The sequence below is a fragment of the Bos taurus genome, chromosome 2 (assembly GCF_002263795.3).
Source record: "Bos taurus isolate L1 Dominette 01449 registration number 42190680 breed Hereford chromosome 2, ARS-UCD2.0, whole genome shotgun sequence".
In the NCBI taxonomy this organism is placed as follows: domain Eukaryota; kingdom Metazoa; phylum Chordata; class Mammalia; order Artiodactyla; family Bovidae; genus Bos; species Bos taurus.
This window is the reverse complement of record NC_037329.1, coordinates 106,897,286-106,915,274: the sequence shown is the minus strand read 5'-3', so window position 1 is coordinate 106,915,274 and position 17,989 is coordinate 106,897,286. Positions and strand designations below refer to the sequence as shown.

Sequence of the window (17,989 nt, the reverse complement as noted above, 5' to 3'; positions counted from 1 at the left end):
TCGGGGGCTAGCAGAGCTGGTCAGAGCAGCTCAGGGTCCCCTTCTGGACCCTGTTGGTCCCTTGATCCCTCTGTCAAAATGTATTAATAGTGCTGACTACCATAGCAATGGTTGTTACTCCAAAAACAGTAATATTTTCATTCTTATTATAGCAATTTGATAAGATATCACAAATCTGAGTTTCTTGTTTCCGTCTGATAGATGAGAATACTGACATTCAGAGAGGTTGAATAACTGCCTTAGATCAACTTTTAGTAAATGTAGAGTAGGCACTCAAACCTCTGGCTCCTAGTCTTTTGTTCTGTACATCATATAACACTGCTTTCAAATGTCAGGAGGGAAAAAGCAGTTCCAGAGGAGCATTCAGCCACTTTATCCTCCATCCCCAACTTGTACCTGCCCAGGATCACGGCTCAGTTGATGTTCCACAAGGAACAGGCAATTTGAAAAATTATTTTGATTAAAGCTTTCAGTTCAGTTCAGTTCAGTTGCTCAGTCATGTCTGACTCTTAGCAACCCCACGAATTGTAGCACGTCAGGCCTCCCTGTCCATCACCAACTTCCGGAGTTCACTCAAACTCACGTCCATCAAGTCGGTGATGCCATCCAGCCATCTCATCCTCTGTCATCCCCTTCTCCTCCTGCCCCCAATCCCTCCCAGCATCAGAGTCTTTTCCAATGAGTCAACTCTTCCCATGAGGTGGCCAAAGTATTGGAGTTTCAGCTTTAGCATCATTCCTTCCAAAGAACACCCAGGGTTGATCTCCTTTAAAATGGACTGGTTGGAGTCCAACAGACTCCTTGCAGTCCAACGGACTCTCAAGAGTCTTCTCCAACACCACAGTTCAAAAGCATCAATTCCTCGGTGCTCAGCTTTCTTCACAGTCCAACTCTCACATCCATACATGACCATTGGAAAAACCATAGCCTTGACTCGACGGACCTTTGTTGGCAAAGTAATGTCTCTGTTTTTCAATATGCTATCTAGGTTGGTTATAACTTTTCTTCTTTTAATTTCATGGCTGCAATCACCATCTGCAGTGATTTTGGAGCCCCCAAAAATAAAGTCTGACACTGTTTCCACTGTTTCCCCATCTATTTCCCATGAAGTGATGGGACCAGATGCCATGATCTTCATTTTCTGAATGTTGAGCTTTAAGCCAACTTTTTCACTCTCCTCTTTCACTTTCATAAGAGGCTTTTTAGTTCCTCTTCACTTTCTGCCTTAAGGGTGGTGTCATCTGCATATCTGAAGTTATTGATATTTCTCCCGGCAATCTTGATTCCAGCTTGTGCTTCATCCAGCCCAGCGTTTCTCATGATGTACTCTGCATATAAGTTAAATAAACAGGGTGACAATATACAGCCTTGATGTACTCCTTTTCCTATTTGGAACCAGTCTGTTGTTCCATGTCCAGTTCTAACTGTTACTTCCTGACCTGCATATAGGTTTCTCAAGAGGCAGGTCAAGTGGTCTGGTATTCCCATTTCTTGAAGAATTTTCCGCAGTTTATTATGATCCACATAGTCAAAGGCTTTGGCATAGTCAATAAAGCAGAAATAGATGTTTTTCTGGAACTCTCTTGCTTTTTCCATGATCCAGCAGATGTTGGCAATTTGATCTCTGGTTCCTCTGCCTTTTCTAAAACCAGCTTGAACATCTGGAAGTTCACAGTTCACATATTGCTGGAGCCTGGCTTGGAGAATTTTGAGCGTTACTTTACTAACGTGTGAGATGAGTGCAATTGTGTAGTTTGAGCATTCTTTGGCATTGCCTTTCTTTGGGATTGGAATGAAAACTGACCTTTTCCAGTCCTGTGGCCACTGCTGAGTTTTCCAAATTTGCTGGCATATTGAGTGCAGCACTTTCACAGCATCATCTTTCAGGATTTGAAATAGCTCGACTGGAATTCCATCACCTCCACTAGCTTTGCTCATAGTGATGCTTTCTAAGGCCCACTTGACTTCACATTCCAGGATGTCTGGCTCTAGGTGAGTAATCATACCATCGTGATTATCTTGGTCGTGAAGATTTTTTTGTACAGTTCTTTGGTGTATTCTTGCCACCTCTTCTTAGTATCTTCTGCTTCTGTTAGGTCCATACCATTTCTGTCCTTTATCGAGCCCATCTTTGCATGAAATGTTCCCTTGGTATCTCTAATTTTCTTGAAGAGATCTCTAGTCTTTCCCATTCTGTTGTTTTTCCTCTATTTCTTTGCATTGATCGCTGAGGAAGGCTTTCTTATCTCTTCTTGCTCTTCTTTGGAACTCTGCATTCAGATGCTTATATCTTTCCTTTTCTCCTTTGCTTTTCACTTCTCTTCTTTTCCCAGATATTTATCAACTTCCAAAAAAATGATTTGAGAAGACTTACTATATAGCAGAATATTCAGTTCTAAAAGACAGAATATTCAGTTCTAAAAGACAAAAAAACAATTGGTGAAATATGAGAAGCATTCCCATAAGTCTGGGACAAGGCAGTGGTGTCTTTTTTACCCCTTCTAACCTTGTCATCATTGCTACTACTGAACATTCTACTGGAAGTCCTAGGCAACACAATAAGACAAGAAAAGTTATCTGCTATATGCAAATATTAGATAGGAAGATTTCAAAATGTCCTAGTTTGCAGACAATATGATTGCTTCCCTAGAAAATCTAAGAGACTCAACTGGAAATCAATTTGAACTAATGAAAATAGTATATCCAGTAAGATACAAGGTTAATACACAAAAACTTCTGCTTTTCCATACTGTGTAGAAATAAGGAAAAGAATTGGGAATGACAGATTGACAAGAGCAATAAAAATACATTCCCAGGTAAACCTAGTGAAATACATGAGAAATATCCAAATGGAAAAATAAAACTATAAATCTTCACTAAGGAATATAAAAGAAGACCTGAATACATAGAATACTTAGCATGTTCCTGGGTGGAATGACTCATTATTACAATATGTCAGATCTGTCCAAATTCATCTATAAACTGTTAAGTCTCAATCGAAGTCCCAGGATTTTTTTTCCAAAGGGATTTTATGGAAACTGACAGGTTTGGCTCTAAAGTTCTTCTGGATGATGTGTTTGGGGGACTTCCCTGCTGGTCCAGTGGTTAAGAATCTGCCTTCCAATGCAGGGAATGTGGGTTCAACCCCTGGCTGGGGAACTATGATCCCACATTCTTTGGGTTAAGTAGGCCTGCACGCTGTAGCTACTGAGCCCAGTGCCTCAACTAGAAAGCCCACAAGACACAGTTAGAAAGAAGCCTGCATGATGCAATGAAGACCTGACACAGCCAAAAATAAATAAATATTTTTTAAAAAGAATAGCCAAGACAGTTTTGGCAAAAGAACAAGGAGCATACCACAAAACTACCGTTATTTTATTAGAGGTGTGGTTTGGCACAATAGAAGTCACATAGACCAGTGGAACCCAGGAGAGTCTTGAAAACAGACCCATGGACTTGTGAAAATTTCATAAAAGATAGAGATGGAATACACTGGAAGAAAAGGAAGACTGTTCAAAAGTTGGTGCAACCTGTTATTCGTTTGGGGAAAATAGTTCTCTCTCCTGGTGGCTCAGAGGTTAAAGCATCTGCCTGCAATGCAGGAGACCTAGGTTCGATCCCTGGGTTGGGAAGATCCCCTGGAGAAGGAAATGGCAATCCACTCCAGTATTCTTGCCTGGAGAATCCCATGGACAGAGAAGTCCGGTGGGCTACAGTCTACGGGGTTGCAAAGAGTCGGACACAACTGAGCGACTTCACTTTCACTTTCTCCTTCTCACTACATACAAAAATAAATTCCAAAATAAATTAATGAAATAAAGACACTATAAAACATACTATAAAAATACCAGAATAAAATTCAAAAACAGAGCAAATCCTAATCTCCAAATCCAGCATAAAACAAGAACATTCAAAAAGAGAAGAGGAATATTAAACATCTGGGAGGAGTTAGTTACCACAGTTGTGTTCTAAAGATATATATTTAATTGCATACTTGTTGACAACCAAAGCAAAACATGGAAACTGTCACTATTTTTGTTCATTTAGCCATTTACTATTTATCGAGATCTACTGTCAGTTCATTTCAGTTCAGTCGCTCAGTTGTGTCTGACTCTGCAACCCCATGGACTGCAGCATGCCAGGCTTCTCTATCACCAACTCCCGCAGCTTCTCAGACTCATATCCACCGAGTTGGTGATGCCATCCAACCATTGCATCCTCTGTCGTCCCCTTCTCCTCCCGCCTTCAATCTTTCCCAGCATTAGGGTCTTTTCCAATGAGTCAGGTCTTCACATCAAGTGGCCAAGGCACTGGAGCTTCAGCTTCAGCATCAGTCCTTCCAATGAATATTCAGGACTGATTTCCTTTAGGATGGACTGGTTTGATCTCCTTGCAGTCCAAGGGACCCTCAAGAGTCTTCTTCAACTTTACAGTTCAAAAGCATCAATTCTTCAGTGCTCAGCTTTCTTTATGGTCCAACTCTCACACCCATACATGACTACTGGAAAAATCATAGCTTGGACTAGATGGACCTTTGTTGGCAAAGTAATGTCTCTGCTTTTTAATATGCTGTTTAGGTTGGTCATAGCTTTTCTTCCAAGGAGTGAGTGTCTTTTAATTTCACGGTTTCAGTCACCATCTGCAGTGATTTGGGAGCCCAAGTAAATTAAGTCTGTCATTGTTTCCATTGTTTCCCCATCTATTTGCCGAATGATGGGACCAGATGCCATGATCTTAGTTTTCTGAATGTTGAGTTTTAAGCCAACTTTTCCACTCTCCTCCTTTGCTTTCATCAGGAGGCTCTTTAGTTTCTCTTCACTTTCTACCATAAAGGTGGTGTCATCTGCGTATCTGAGGTTATTGATATTTCTCCCAGCAATGTTGATTCCAGGTTGTGCTTCATCCAGTCCAATATTTCTCATGATGTACTCTGCATATAAGTTAAATAAGCAGGGTGACAGTATACAGCTTTGAGGTATTCCTTTCCCATTTTGGAACCAGTTCATTTTTCCATGTCTGGTTCTTTTTTTATTTATTTATTTTTTAAACTTTATTATTATTTTTTTTACTTTACAATATTGTATTGGCTTTGCCATACATCAACATATATCTGCCACGGGTGTACACGTGTTCCCCATCCTGAACACCCCTCCCATCTCCCTCCCCATACCATCCCTCTGGGTCATCCCAGTGCACCAGCCCCAGGCTTCCTGTATCCTGCTTCGAACCTGGACTGGCGATTCGTTTCTTATTTGATATTATACATGTTTTAATGCCATTCTCCCAAATCATCCCACCCTCTCCTTCTCCCACAAAGTCCAAAAGACTGTTCTATACATCTGTGTCTCTTTTGCTGTCTTGCATACAGGGTTGTCGTTACCATCTTTCTAAATTCCATATATATGCGTTAGCATACTGTATTGGTGTTTTTCTTTCTGGCTTACTTCACTCTGTATAATAGGCTCCAGTTTCATCCATCTCATTAGAACTGATTCAAATGTATTCTTTTTAATGGCTGAGTAATACTCCATTATGTATATGTACCACAGCTTTCTTATCCATTCATCTGCTGATGGACATCTAGGTTGCTTCCATGTCCTGACTATTGTAAACAGTGCTGCAATGAACATTGGGGTACACGTGTCTCTTTCTCTTCTGGTTTCCTCCGTGTGTATGCCCAGCAGTGGGATTGCTGGGTCGTATGGCAGTTCTTTTTCCAGTTTTTTAAGGAGTCTCCACACTGTTCTCCATAGTGGCTGTACTAGTTTGCATTCCCACCAACAGTGTAAGAGGGTTCCCTTTTCTCCACACCCTCTCCAGCATTTATTGCTTGTAGATTTTTGGATCGCAGCCATTCTGACTGGCGTGAAATGGTACCTCATTGTGGTTTTGATTTGCCATGTCTGGTTCTAACTGTTGCTTCTTGACCTGCATACAGATTACTCAGGAGGCAGGTCAGGCGGTCGGCTATTCCCATCTCTTGAAGAATTTTCCACAGTTTGTTGTGATCCACACAGTCAAAGGCTTTAGCGTAGTCAATGAAGCAGAATTAGATGTTTTTCTGGAATTCTCTTGCTTTTTCTATGATTCAACGGATGCTGGCACTTTGATCTCTGGTTCCTCTGCCTTTGCTGAATCCAGCTTGAACATCTGGGAGTTCTCGGTTCATGTACTGTTGAAGCCTGGAGAATTTTGAGCATGACTTTGCTAGCGTGTGAGACGATCCACTGTCAGGTGCTGCACTAATTCTCACTGTTTAAAGAAAACATAGGAAGAAGCTAACGTGAAGAGGAATATTTTCCCTAGCTTTAATGTTCGTATAAGTAACAATGGGTGTTCCTCAGCACTTACGAGAAAGATAGAGAAATGTTCTTTAAATGGCCTTGGATGGATCCTTGTAAGAGTGTGCACATGTGCATGCCCATGCTGTGTGTGCTTGTACCACACATGTGTTGTGCATGTACACACACCCATGCCTGCTGGGATAGATGGGGGTCTTACTTCTCTTGTCCAGCAAGGGACATTCTTAAATCCTAGGGATCTGGAAATAGCTTGAAGAGGAGGAAGGGAGTGAAGTGACTTTGGAGACATGTGGAACAGGAGGTGGGCAGGGCTGTAGATATGTGCTTCTCCTTTTCCAGACACTGGAAAAGGAGTGTCACTTTTTTTTCCCATTTCCTTCCTTCCTTTCATTTATCTTCTATTTCTTTTTCTTTATAATTTTTCTTCATTTTTAGGTAATAACAATAGTTTAGTTTGTTGTAATTAACTAAAAAGCTCAGAAAAGTATAAAGAAGAAAGTAAAACTGGTCTTTTAAAATCGTCCCACTTATTGAGAACAACTATTAAAATTTTAGGCTTCCCCAATGGCTCAGTGAGTAAAAAAATCTGCCTGTAATGTAGGAGACACAGGTTTAATCCCTGGGTCGGGAAGATCCCCTGGAGGAGGAAATGGCAACCCACTTTAATATTCCTGCCTGGAGAATCCCATGGACAGGGTCAAAAAGAGTCAGACACAACTGAGTGACTAAACAGACAAAAACATTCTAAAACTTGGCATTGCTGCACATACACGTACGCACAGATTCAGTATATATCTGTTGATTGAGGGCAGGAAGAGAAGGGGGCAACAGAGGATGAGATGGTTGGGTGGCATCACCGACTCAATGGACATGAGTTTGAGCAAACTCCGGGAGATGGTGAAAGACAGGGAAGCCTAGCATGCTGCAGTCCATGGGGTCGCAAAGTCAGACACGACTGAGAGACTGAACAATAACAATTGATTGCCTACTGCCAGGTGCCAGGAATCTAGCAGCGAAAAAGATAGGCCATTTATTGACAGGATACAAAACAAGTAACAAAAAATTACCAGGCAGGAACAAATGTCATGAAGAAATCAATCTGAGGTATGTGATGAGGGGTGACTATGGGGCAGATTGAGATGAATTCATGCAGGAAGAGGTAGCTGTTAAGTGGAGGATCTGAATGATAGGAAAAGAACAGCTGTTTAAAGATCTCTCTCTCTCTCTCTCTTACACAAATGGGACCACATTATATTGTTTTCAACCTGCTATTTTCACTTTGTCATGGTCATTTCTAATACAGATTAATGTACCATTTTTAATGGTTTATAATATCCCAATGAATATTGATTTGTCACAGTTTACTTCGTCTCCTACTGATGCATCCAATTTTTTATTTTTATAAACAATGTTATGATAAGTATCTTTGTATCATGTCTTTTTCCACTTATCACCTTAGGGCAAATTTCTGGAAATGCAGTAGTTGGGACAATAAGTATACTGCCTTCCACATTTTGATCCACAGCCAAGTAGCTCTCCAAAAATACTGGACTAATGTATATGGCGACAATAGTGCAAGGAAGTGCACATTTCCCCATTTTTTTTGTCATGATGGGATTTTCTACTTTTATGATCTTTGTCAGCGATGCAATATCCCACTACTGTTTTGACTTGAGTTTCTTTAGTTAATAGTGAATTCAAGTATCTTTTTTGTGTGTGCTTATTGATTATCTATATTTTGTGTGAATTACCTCTTCACAGTTTTAACTATCTTTCTATTAAAAATATATTGTGTTGCAATTATGTTCTCTCAGATTGTCACTTGTTTTTCAATCTTGTTTATGGCTGTTCTTTTTCTCTGTATCTCTAACATTCAACTTAAGTGGAATCAATCTTTTTCTTTAAGATTTCTCCATGTATAAAAAGATGTTCTCTACCCAACCCAATCATGAGAAACGTGGGGCTGGAAGAAGCACAAGCTGGAATCAAGATTGCTGGGAGAAATATCAATAACCTCAGATATACAGATGACATCACCCTCATGGCAGAAAGTGAAGAAGAACTAAAGAGCCTTTTGATGAAAGTGAAAGAGGAGAGTGAAAAAGTTGGCTTAAAGCTCAACATTCAGAACACTAAGATCATGGCATCTGGTCCCATCACTTCATGGCAAATAGATGGGAAAACAGTGGAAATAGTGGCTGACTTTATTTTGGGGGGCTCCAAAATCACTGCAGATGGTGATTGCAGCCATGAAATTAAAAGACGCTTTCTCCTTGGAAGGAAAGCTATGACTAACCTAGACAGCATATTAAAAAGCAGAGACATTACTTTGTCGATAAAGGCCTGTCTAGTCAAGGCTATGATTTTTCCAGTAGTCATGTATGGGTGTGAGAGTTGGACGATAAAGAAAGCTGAGTGCCAAAGAATTGATGCTTTTGAACTGTGGTGTTGGAGAAGACTCTTGAGAGTCCCCTGGACTGCAAGGAAATCCAACCAGTCCATTCTTTTTTTTTTCTTTTTTTAAGATTTTAGCTTCTCCGCACGCGGGGCGAACTAATGAAGGCCCCGGCGCCCTGGGCCCCACAGGCAGCCGTCTGGGCGCCTGGGCCCGCGCAGCTGCGGGCGAGCGGACGGCGGCGCAGCCCTAGAGCGCCCAACCAGTCCATTCTAAAGGAGATCAGTCCTGGGTGTTCGCTGGAAGGACTGATGTTGAAGCTGAAACTCCAATACTTTGGCCACCTGATCCAAAGAGTTGACTCGTTTGAAAAGACACTAATGCTGGGAAAGATTGTGGGCAGGAGGAGAAGGGGATGACAGAGGATGAGATGGTTGGATGGCATCACCGACTCAATGGCCATGCGTTTGGTTAAACTACGGGAGTTGGTGGTGGACAGGGAGGCCTGGCATGCTGCGGTTCATGGGGTCGCAAAGAGTCGGACACGACTGAGCGACTGAACTGAATTGAACTGACCCAACCCAAGATGCAATAATTATAAGCACATGTTTTATTCAAGTATTTTATTTAATATTAGATTACTATCACATATTACTATTTTCTTATTATGCAAACAATATACTAATACATTGTTGTTGCAAAAATTAAACTCCATAGATAAGGCAAAAGTCCCTTAGACAACATCAATCCCAGTTCCTTCCCAGAAGTCACTTAATAAGAGTGATCTGTATCTTTCTTAAGCTTCTATTATACACACACATACACACAGAAATTAGTTTGTTTTGCTTTTGCATAAATTATATGGTACTATGTATATTGCTATGCAACTTTTAATGACACTACATGTTTTGGAGATCTTTCACATTGGTATGTACAGTCCAGTCCATCCTTTTAAACTGAATATTATATCAAAGCATTTTAAATTTCTAACCTACTGGTGGATATTTAGGTTGAGTTCAGTTTCTCTCTCTAAACAGTAATACAATAAACAAATCTTTATCATGTCTCTTTGTACATTTAAGTACTTCTCTAGGGTCAATATTAGAAACTGGAATTCCAGAGTAGAAAATATATGCATCTGAATTTCTAATAGATACCTTCAAATTGTTCTCTCTTCTAAGGCTTTTATAATTTTTTAAAAATGTTTTCATCAATTTGGAACTTATTTGGGGGCTAAGAATGAGAAAGGATTGATCTTTTTTCTTCTTATAAATGACTATCCAGTTGTCCTGAAAGCATTTATTGACTAATCTATCTTTTTTCCCAATGGATCTGAAATGGTGCCTTTATCATCTATTAAATTCCCACCTCTGCTGGAGTTTAGTTTGGGATTATCTATTCTGTTCTAATGATACATCTGTTCCTACATCAGTGCCTTATGCTTTAGCAACCTTAGCTCTTTAGTAAATTTTAATATATAGTAGGGCAAGCCTTCCATCATTAGTCTTATTTCTTATGCTTTTCTTGATGTCCTGTGGTTTTCTGGGATAATATGTAAAATTTTTTAAAAAGGTGTAAAATGTAGAAAGGTTATAAATATCCCTTTTCATATTTATATTGTTTATCATCATCCCTCCTTCCTTTTAGATTGTCATATATAAAAATGCATGCAGAGAGACTAATTTTATGATGTATGGTCTTGAAGCCAAATATCAGTCACAGGAGATTATTATCAAAGGAGGTGAAGAAATGGGGCAGGGGAAACTTGTAAAAGGGGAGTAACTATGGTGGGCAATGTCACCAAGTAGAGAGAGATCTAGAGAGCAGCTGTCTGCTAAAGAATTAGAATCCAGGGGAAAAGAAATCCCCTGGAAGCCCAAAATCAGTTGGGAGAATTTTAAGCCAGAAACTAAGAGGTTAAACCTGAATGCCTAGGAAAAAAAGGAAAATGGGGTGCTAGAGTACAAAGTCAGACAGCCAGTCTGCAAGTGTAAAAGAGAGATTGCTTCTAAAAACCTTATCAAAATATTAAACTCAGGTCAAAGGAACTTGAATCCTGAGACTGTGCTCTGCAGTTTATCTGTCTTATACCCAATCTTTAATCACACTGAACTAAAACATTTTTGGTATGCCTTAGTTACACACCTAACCTGTGTGAGTATAGATGATCTTCTTGGATGTCTGACAAGATGCTGAAAGGGAAGGTAATGGTGTGTGTGTGTGTGTGTGTGTGTGTGTGTGTGTGTATAATTTATTTATTTGACTGTGCCAGGCCTTAGTTGTGGCATGTGGGATCTAGTTCCCTGACCAGGTATCAAACCCTGGGCCAGCTGCCCTGGGAGCTTGGAGTCTTAGCCACCGGACCACCAGGAAAGTCCTGGTAATAGTCTTAAAAAGGTCTTTAAAGTTTAACCTCTGTTGTCTTGAGGCCACTCATGGCAAGTGCTGTTTATGTTGTATAAAGGGGTCAGGAGTTGCACTTAAAGTGGGACATATGAAGAAGGCCAGGCCCCCTGGCCTGGCTACCAGATGTCCCTGGTCATGGTGGCATGGTCAAAGGGGCTGCTTTGGCAGCCTCTGTAGTAGAAATCTTCTGGAGATGCCCATCTGGTGCCTGTGGCAGAGTCCCAGAGGGTAGAGGCCACAGGATGTCCCTTTGGATACTGCCAGATGCTCTGGTTGCTGGGCACCCTGCCTGGCAGGCAAAGCAGTTACCATGACAACCACACACACACACACACACACACACACACCTGTGATTTTTTTTGTGTTTCTCCTTTTCCATTAAGTACCACGGTATTCCAGGGAGAGGCAAGCATAGCTCTCAGAACAGAACGTCCTCTGCTCCAGGAAGCAGGGAAGGAAAGTGGAGATGTGTTTATGTTATGATTGAATGAGACTTCATCAGTTTAAATGCCTATGTACCTGCTTCTGTGTTCAAATGTGTTGTATAACAATGTATGTATCAGCATGTATCATGCAAATGGTGAGATCACAGTTTATCTACCCATTTTCTTCCTTCTCCCCTCCCCTCCCCTCTCTGTTGCCCCTGTCCTGTAAAAATCACCCCGCCCTCCAACCTTTGCTGAGCATAAGTGCTGAGTCATGGCTCCATCTGGGTTTCTGTCTCCTATCCTCCATCTCCATTCTTTCCTCAGCCCACCCCTCCCTCATTCCTGCAGGACTCTCTAGACCTCTGGGCCCTCTTCACCACCTCTGTCCTAAGCCTGGACTTATTTTCCCAGAGGTTCACTTCTGGGCAATCAAGAGAAGGCACGTCACTCTGTTTCTGCACTTACTCCCTTCTCACTTTGCCTTCTCAAAAGACTGCTCCGAGTCCTTCTCTTAATGACCACCTTCTCCCTGAGAAAACAGGAATCTGACCAAGTTTGACCCAGGAGGCTAATTCTTCCCTGTATTCATGCTGATCCTCCTCCAGTCCCTCACTACTTAATCGGATTATGGCAATGTCTCATGCCTGGGGCGTGGCAAGGAAAGTGAGATTTAATTTGTCACCAGGCCCTAAGGCTTTTTTCTCATTCTAGGTCTCCAAATGCCAGACCACAGGTACTTGGAGGCAAGCGCGCTGTCACCCACCTGTATGTGTGTGTGTTCCAGTGCTCATAGGAGTGTAGTAATAGAAGGGTGCTGTGTCTATGCGTTCAGGGGCAGAATCTAGAGCCCCCTCCCCAAGGATGTTTGAGGGTCTCTGTAGGAGCCTCTTTTCCATCCCCATTGGGCTCTTCTAACACAGAAATCCCACTCAAATAGTCTCGATAACTAGTTCCAAATAAGAGGGACCAGGATTGTTCTCTACAACCTCCCCGCCAGAGAGGAGAGAGTGGAAAGGGCACCCTCCTCCCCTGCCCCGCCTGTTCAGTCTGGTTACTATGGCGACAGCCGCGGGGTGACCCAAGTGCTCCTCCCTCTCTCCTTCCATACCTAGAGAGATGACGGCACCGCGCTGACTGCGCCAAATTCCAGCCAATGGGCAACTGCTCCCGCCTTTCCTTCCACCAGCTCTCCCCACCTCCCTCCGGGAACTCGATTCACAAATCTAGACTGGGGATTTCCGGCTACTGGCCGGTTGAGAGGGAGCTGGGCAGAGTCCGGGGAAGAGTTGAGATCTGTCTTCCTATGAGGACAGTCTTCCTGAGTTCTTGGGCCAGACTCCTGTGACTTACCACCAGAAAGGATCACATCTACTCCCAAATTATCCGGAAAACCTAACTGAGGCCGTCTGCAGCTCCTCCTACTCCTGCGTGCCCTCCCTCACCCTTGTCAAGTGCGCCCCGTCAGTACCACGGACAGCGAACCAGGGCCTTTCTAGGCGGGCTTCTCCCTCTTCTCTCTCCGAATGCTTCGGAGGTCTCCGTGGAGATCAGGGTCACAGACGCCAGCGCTCCACTGCAGCCAGGGCCTCCTCGGGCCGATGAAAAACTGAATGGGGCGCTTAGCTAAGTGGTTAAGAAGGCAATGGGGACCAAAGAGGAATCTCAGGCTAAATAGCTTACTTTTCCTCCTTCAACCCCAAAGAATGGCTCCTGTCTTCCAGGCTGCCTGGGTACTAGCCTCCCTGGCGATTAAGGGCTAGGTCTGAATCTCAAGCAGGGATGGACCTCCCAAAGCTGCCCTGGGTAGGCATGTGGCTGAAACAGTCTTGAAGCAGACCCATGGGTAGGGGAAAGAGTATGGGGCTAAGTGTGGCATTCGGGCCCCACCTGAGAGTGGTGAAGACAGACTTAGTCAGGCCTGACTGAACTCTTGACAGAATGAATGGCAGGGAGAGGCGGAGGAAAGAGAGTAAACAACAACAATAACTAACTGATGCTGCCTCAATGAGCCACTCTGTAAAAGGAGAGCAACTTCCGCTGTCCTCATCACTTATCCCCTAAATGGCCTGGGCGTTAATGCGCAGGTGGTCAGAAAAAATGAAGGCAGAGGTGGCGGGGGGGTGGGGTGGGGGGACGGGGTGGGGCAGAAATTCAGCCTTACCACCAGGCCTCATCCTTTGGCTCCCTCACTTTGCTCTCTGTAAGATGGAAGTCAGTGGGGGGAGGGGTGACAGAAACAGTAGCCGTTCTCAGGGACTCGACCCTCCCCACTAGGCCCATGGGGGCCCGAGTGCCCTGCCTGTGATAGTTCCACTCCTGCTCCCTCCCTCCCAAGGCCCAAAAAAAGGCTGGCGCAAAAACATTTGCAGGCGCTTCCAGCGCTTTATAGTTCTCTCCCGGACAGACGGACAGACAGACAATGCGGCCCGCACCGTCGGCCCGCATCATTGGCACCTTGGACACGGCACCAGGCCCAACCCAGTCCCTGGTACCCTCCCAGGAGAATTCTGGTCCGGCCTCAGATCAGCACCTCAGACAGTTCCGGGCCCACCCCGCCCCTCCCCCCTCCCTCCGGAAACAACCAAATAAATTAAACCTGGGGAGTGGGGGGGGACAAAAACACCTAAGGGCAAGGAAGAGGGGTGCTCCTCCCTCAGAGTAAGAAGAGTATTCTGTCTCCTCTCACCCTTCTGCTGAGGCGCCGCCGCCACCGCCGGGGTGACCTCCTAGGTTGATTTTTGCTCCCAAACCTCAGCCTCCTGAAGCTGGCATCCCCCTGCCCCCAACTCCCGGCATGCAACACGTTAGAAAAGGTGGGGAGAGGTGGTGGGGATGGGGCGAAGGACCCTGGTGGTTATCTGGGCTCCCGGGGCTGCAATTTTTGCTGTACCTCAGCCGATCCCAATCAAGAATCCATGTTTCCTTAGGTCTGGGGAGGAGAATACGGGGTCGCAGTCGAAGAGAGAAATGCAAGCTAACACAGGCGGAGAGGGGGGAAGGCAGATGGCAGGGGGAAGATGGTGACACATGCCAGGAGCGAGGAAAAGAGAAGAAGGGGAAATGGGGACAGAGGTGCAGAAAGAGAAACGGGGCAATGAGAGAGAGTCAGGTAGTGGGTAAGATGGAGACGGAAACACACACCCAAGGAATGGAAAGTGGAACTGCAAGGAGAAAGGTGGGAAGGCAAAAGATGAAGTAAGGAGGGAAGGTGAAGATACAGGAAGGAGATGAAGAAATGGACAAGTCCAAGGGAGACGGACTTACACAGAGAAGGGAAGGGGGTGACCCGGGCAGAATTGGAGATATGAGGGCGCAGACAGATAGAAAGGGTGAGGTTGGGGGTTCCTCTCCCGCGCTCATCCCCCACCCCCACCCTGCGCCCAGCAAATCCAAACGCCGAGGCCTCTGGCATCCTGGCCTCCACCTTCCCCTGCGGGGCAGGGGCGGCTCCTCCTCCGGCCACGGCGCGGAGCGGCGGTAGCAGCGGCGGCGGCTTGATGGTCCCGGGGGCTCCGAGTGTGTGTAAGGGGCTGGGGCGGGGGGCGGGCGCGGCCCTGGGTTATCCCTAGCGGTCCAAGTTCATAGTCCAGTGCTTGGCTCCAGTCGCGCAGCTGTCCCTGGCGGCCGAGGAGGAGGAGGAGGTGGAGGGGGCCGCGGGCGCGCCCCCGTTGGGTGGACCCCCGGCGCTGGCGGAGGCCTCGCCCTCGTTCTTGAGGTCTTGGAAGACCTGCGTGAAGAAGTGGGGGTCGGCGTTGAGCCGCAGCATCTGCGGGCTGAGCCGCTGGATGAGGCGCAGGCAGCGTTGCCAGAAGCGCTCCTTGTCGGGCTCCACGAGGAAGGGCTTGAGCGGGTAGGAGATCTCGTTGCCCATGTAGGAGTAGGCGAGGTAGAGGCAGGTGAGGAAGGCGGCCTGCAGCTCGGCGGCCGACGCCAGCTCGTCCCCGCGCAGCGACTCGCGGCACAGCAGGTACACGAACACCAGGTTGGCGGGCGTAATGAAGGCCTGGTCTTGCCAGCCCTGCAGCAGCAGCGAGCGGTCCACTCCGCGGAACCAGCCCACCAGCTCGCCTGGGCTCAGCTCCTTGAGACGGTAGCAGCGCCGGCACACGAAGTCGCCCAGGCAGCGCAGCAGCTCGCCGGTTGAAGCCTGCACGATGACCCGCCGCGGCGAGCCACCAGGGACCGGCGGCGCCGCCTGCGGGGCTGGGGGCGGCGGCGGCGGCGGCTTCCCTCCGCCCGAGCCTGGCGGCGGAACGCCGGCGCTGCTCCCCGACGGCGGCTCGCAGGTGGCGGCGGCCGCGGGCACAGTGGGCACGGGCACCGCCAGGGGCTTGGCGGCGCCGCCGCCGTCGGGGGGATCCCGACCTTTGCGGAGAAGGTTCTCGCGGTTGCGTTGCTGGACCAGGGGGTCGGGGCCGGTGGACGCTGGCTTGGGCGTCACCTTCTTGCTGCCTTTCTTCTTTTTGGCGGACGCGGCCACAAGGCGCTTCCAGGTGAGCGCGGAGATGAGCACGGACGGCCGTTTGAGCCGGCTCTCGCCTTTGCCGCCCTTGCCCGCTGGCGGCGCCCCGTAGCCCCCCAGCGCCTCGTCTCCCGCGGGCGGCGCCTTCTTCTTCTCCTCGGGCAGCCCGCCGGGCCTCCGGCCCTTGGCCGAGGAGGCGGGTGAAAGAGACAGCACCGTGCCCATCCTGCAGAGCGGGGCCGGCGCCCGGGCCCCGGCGGGAACTGCGGGCGGTGCCCCTGCCCGCCGCGCCGCCGCCGCCTCTGCTGCAGCCCCCGGGGACCCGGCGGTGGGGGCCCAGCCCCGGCCCGGGCGCGGGAACGGGCAGTAGAACGCGGCTGCTTTGGCTTTTCTGCGCCGGCTGCTCCGGGTCTGAGCTGCGCCAGCTGCAGCGTCAGCCCCACCCCTTGGGCCCAGTCTTCGCCGCGCCACGCCCCGTCTCACGCAGCCAATCCTTGCCCAAGCTGCCCTCTTAACCGGCAGCTGCGCTGACCAATAGAATCTCTCATACCAATCTCAAGTCCCGCCCATCCCCATGCCTCGGTCTCTGGTCCAGTCCCTTCACAAGAAAGGCGAGAGGAGGAGGAGGTGGCTGGTTCGAGGACCTCCTCAGGGTCAGAACCGGTGGGTGGGTGGGTGTGGGAGGCTGCTCCCACCTACCCCTACAGGTCCTAGGGCCCTGAATCAACTTGTTTTGATGCACTGGTTCGCGATAGCAGAGATGCCATGGAACACCCTCCCTCCCCTTTTGATTATGTGCTGGGGGGGAGGAAGGGGCGGTAGGCAGTGTGGGCAGCTGCTTCATCAAGGCAAGTGTCTTCATCAAGGCGCCCAGGCCCCAGCTGGGTCGCACTGCACCAGCTCCTCCAATCTAGCAGTCGGTGGATTCCCTCTTAACTCTCCTCCCCTCCCTTTCCCCATGTGGCCACCAGGGAAGACTGCAGCAGGTATATTCTTGCTCTGCCTGTGATGAGGTGTTGGCTGGGCCCCGTCTGCCTGAAGGTCGCGACCCGCTTCCTTAGAGGCCTTTACTCTAGGGGTGGTAAGACGCTGAGATTTGTCGCCGAAGCCACGGTTTGCCGACCTGATTCTCTGCTGCTGAGTCTGTGATAAGAGGCCCTGAGCTCTGGTCCCTGAGCGACTGCTCTTGTGCTCTTTGCCCCTCTCCCCTCCAATCCCCTGATTTCACACTTGGGTGGATGATGGGTGATTGGTCCCTGGGGAAAGTTTGGAAATTGGTCTGTCCAGCCTCAGATAGCAGACCGGCCTTCTGTGCAGAGGGTTGGTCCCACCATGGCCAGTCCTGGGTCCAGGCTGAGATGGGTTTTTATTGTCACATACTCCCTGCCATTCAGGTCCTAGCTGACCCCATTCCCAGCTCCAGGCTATTAGGCTAGGTCCTGCCCATTTCTCTCTGGGTCTGTCTGTCCTCTCCTCGGCACCCATAAGGCCTTTGTCCTGGATTTGGTATTCTCTAGGCCTTACCTGCAGGTCTGGAGCCCAGCTGGTTTTGGGCTGTTCCATCTGCCTTGAAGGACTGTGTCCACCCTTCTCCTGGCCTGCTCTCTGGCTCCCCAGCACAGGAGTCTTCTGGCTTCTTAAGTGGACTTTGGAGGTAGGTATGGGTTTCATGGAGGAGAGAAGCCTTCGCCTATCCCTGGTGGGTCAGATAGTAAAGAATATGCCTGCAATGCAGGAGACCTGGGTTTAATCCCGGGTCAGTAAGATCCCCTGGAGAAGGAAATGTCTACCCACTCCAGTATTCTTGCCTGGAAAATCCCATGGACAGAGGAGCCTGGTGGGCTACAGTTGATGGGGGGTGCAAAGAGAACACACACATGGATTCAGCAGAATTCTCAGACTTGGCCCCAGAGTCACCTCTATGCTCCTCAGAGACCACCAACCCAGCTCCAAGGATCCACTGCTGTCAGGGCTTGTGTGTATGCACGTGTATACC

The 17,989-nt window shown here is 47.4% G+C and overlaps 1 protein-coding gene across 1 annotated transcript; it reads right to left on the bottom strand.

Moving 5' to 3' along the window:
* Window positions 1-13,889: 13,889 nt before the first annotated feature.
* On the bottom strand, window positions 13,890-16,434 carry CDK5R2 (cyclin dependent kinase 5 regulatory subunit 2). The gene has a single exon (XM_002685576.6). The coding sequence runs from the start codon at window positions 16,216-16,218 to the stop codon at window positions 15,097-15,099; it is 1,122 nt and encodes a 373-aa protein (XP_002685622.1). The 5' UTR covers window positions 16,219-16,434; the 3' UTR covers window positions 13,890-15,096.
* Between the last annotated feature and the right edge of the window lie 1,555 nt (window positions 16,435-17,989).

Coding starts and splice junctions, on each gene's coding strand:
- CDK5R2 (XM_002685576.6), bottom strand. CDS start 16,218: ATGGGCACGGTGCTGTCTCTTTCACCCGCCTCCTCGGCCAAGGGCCGG.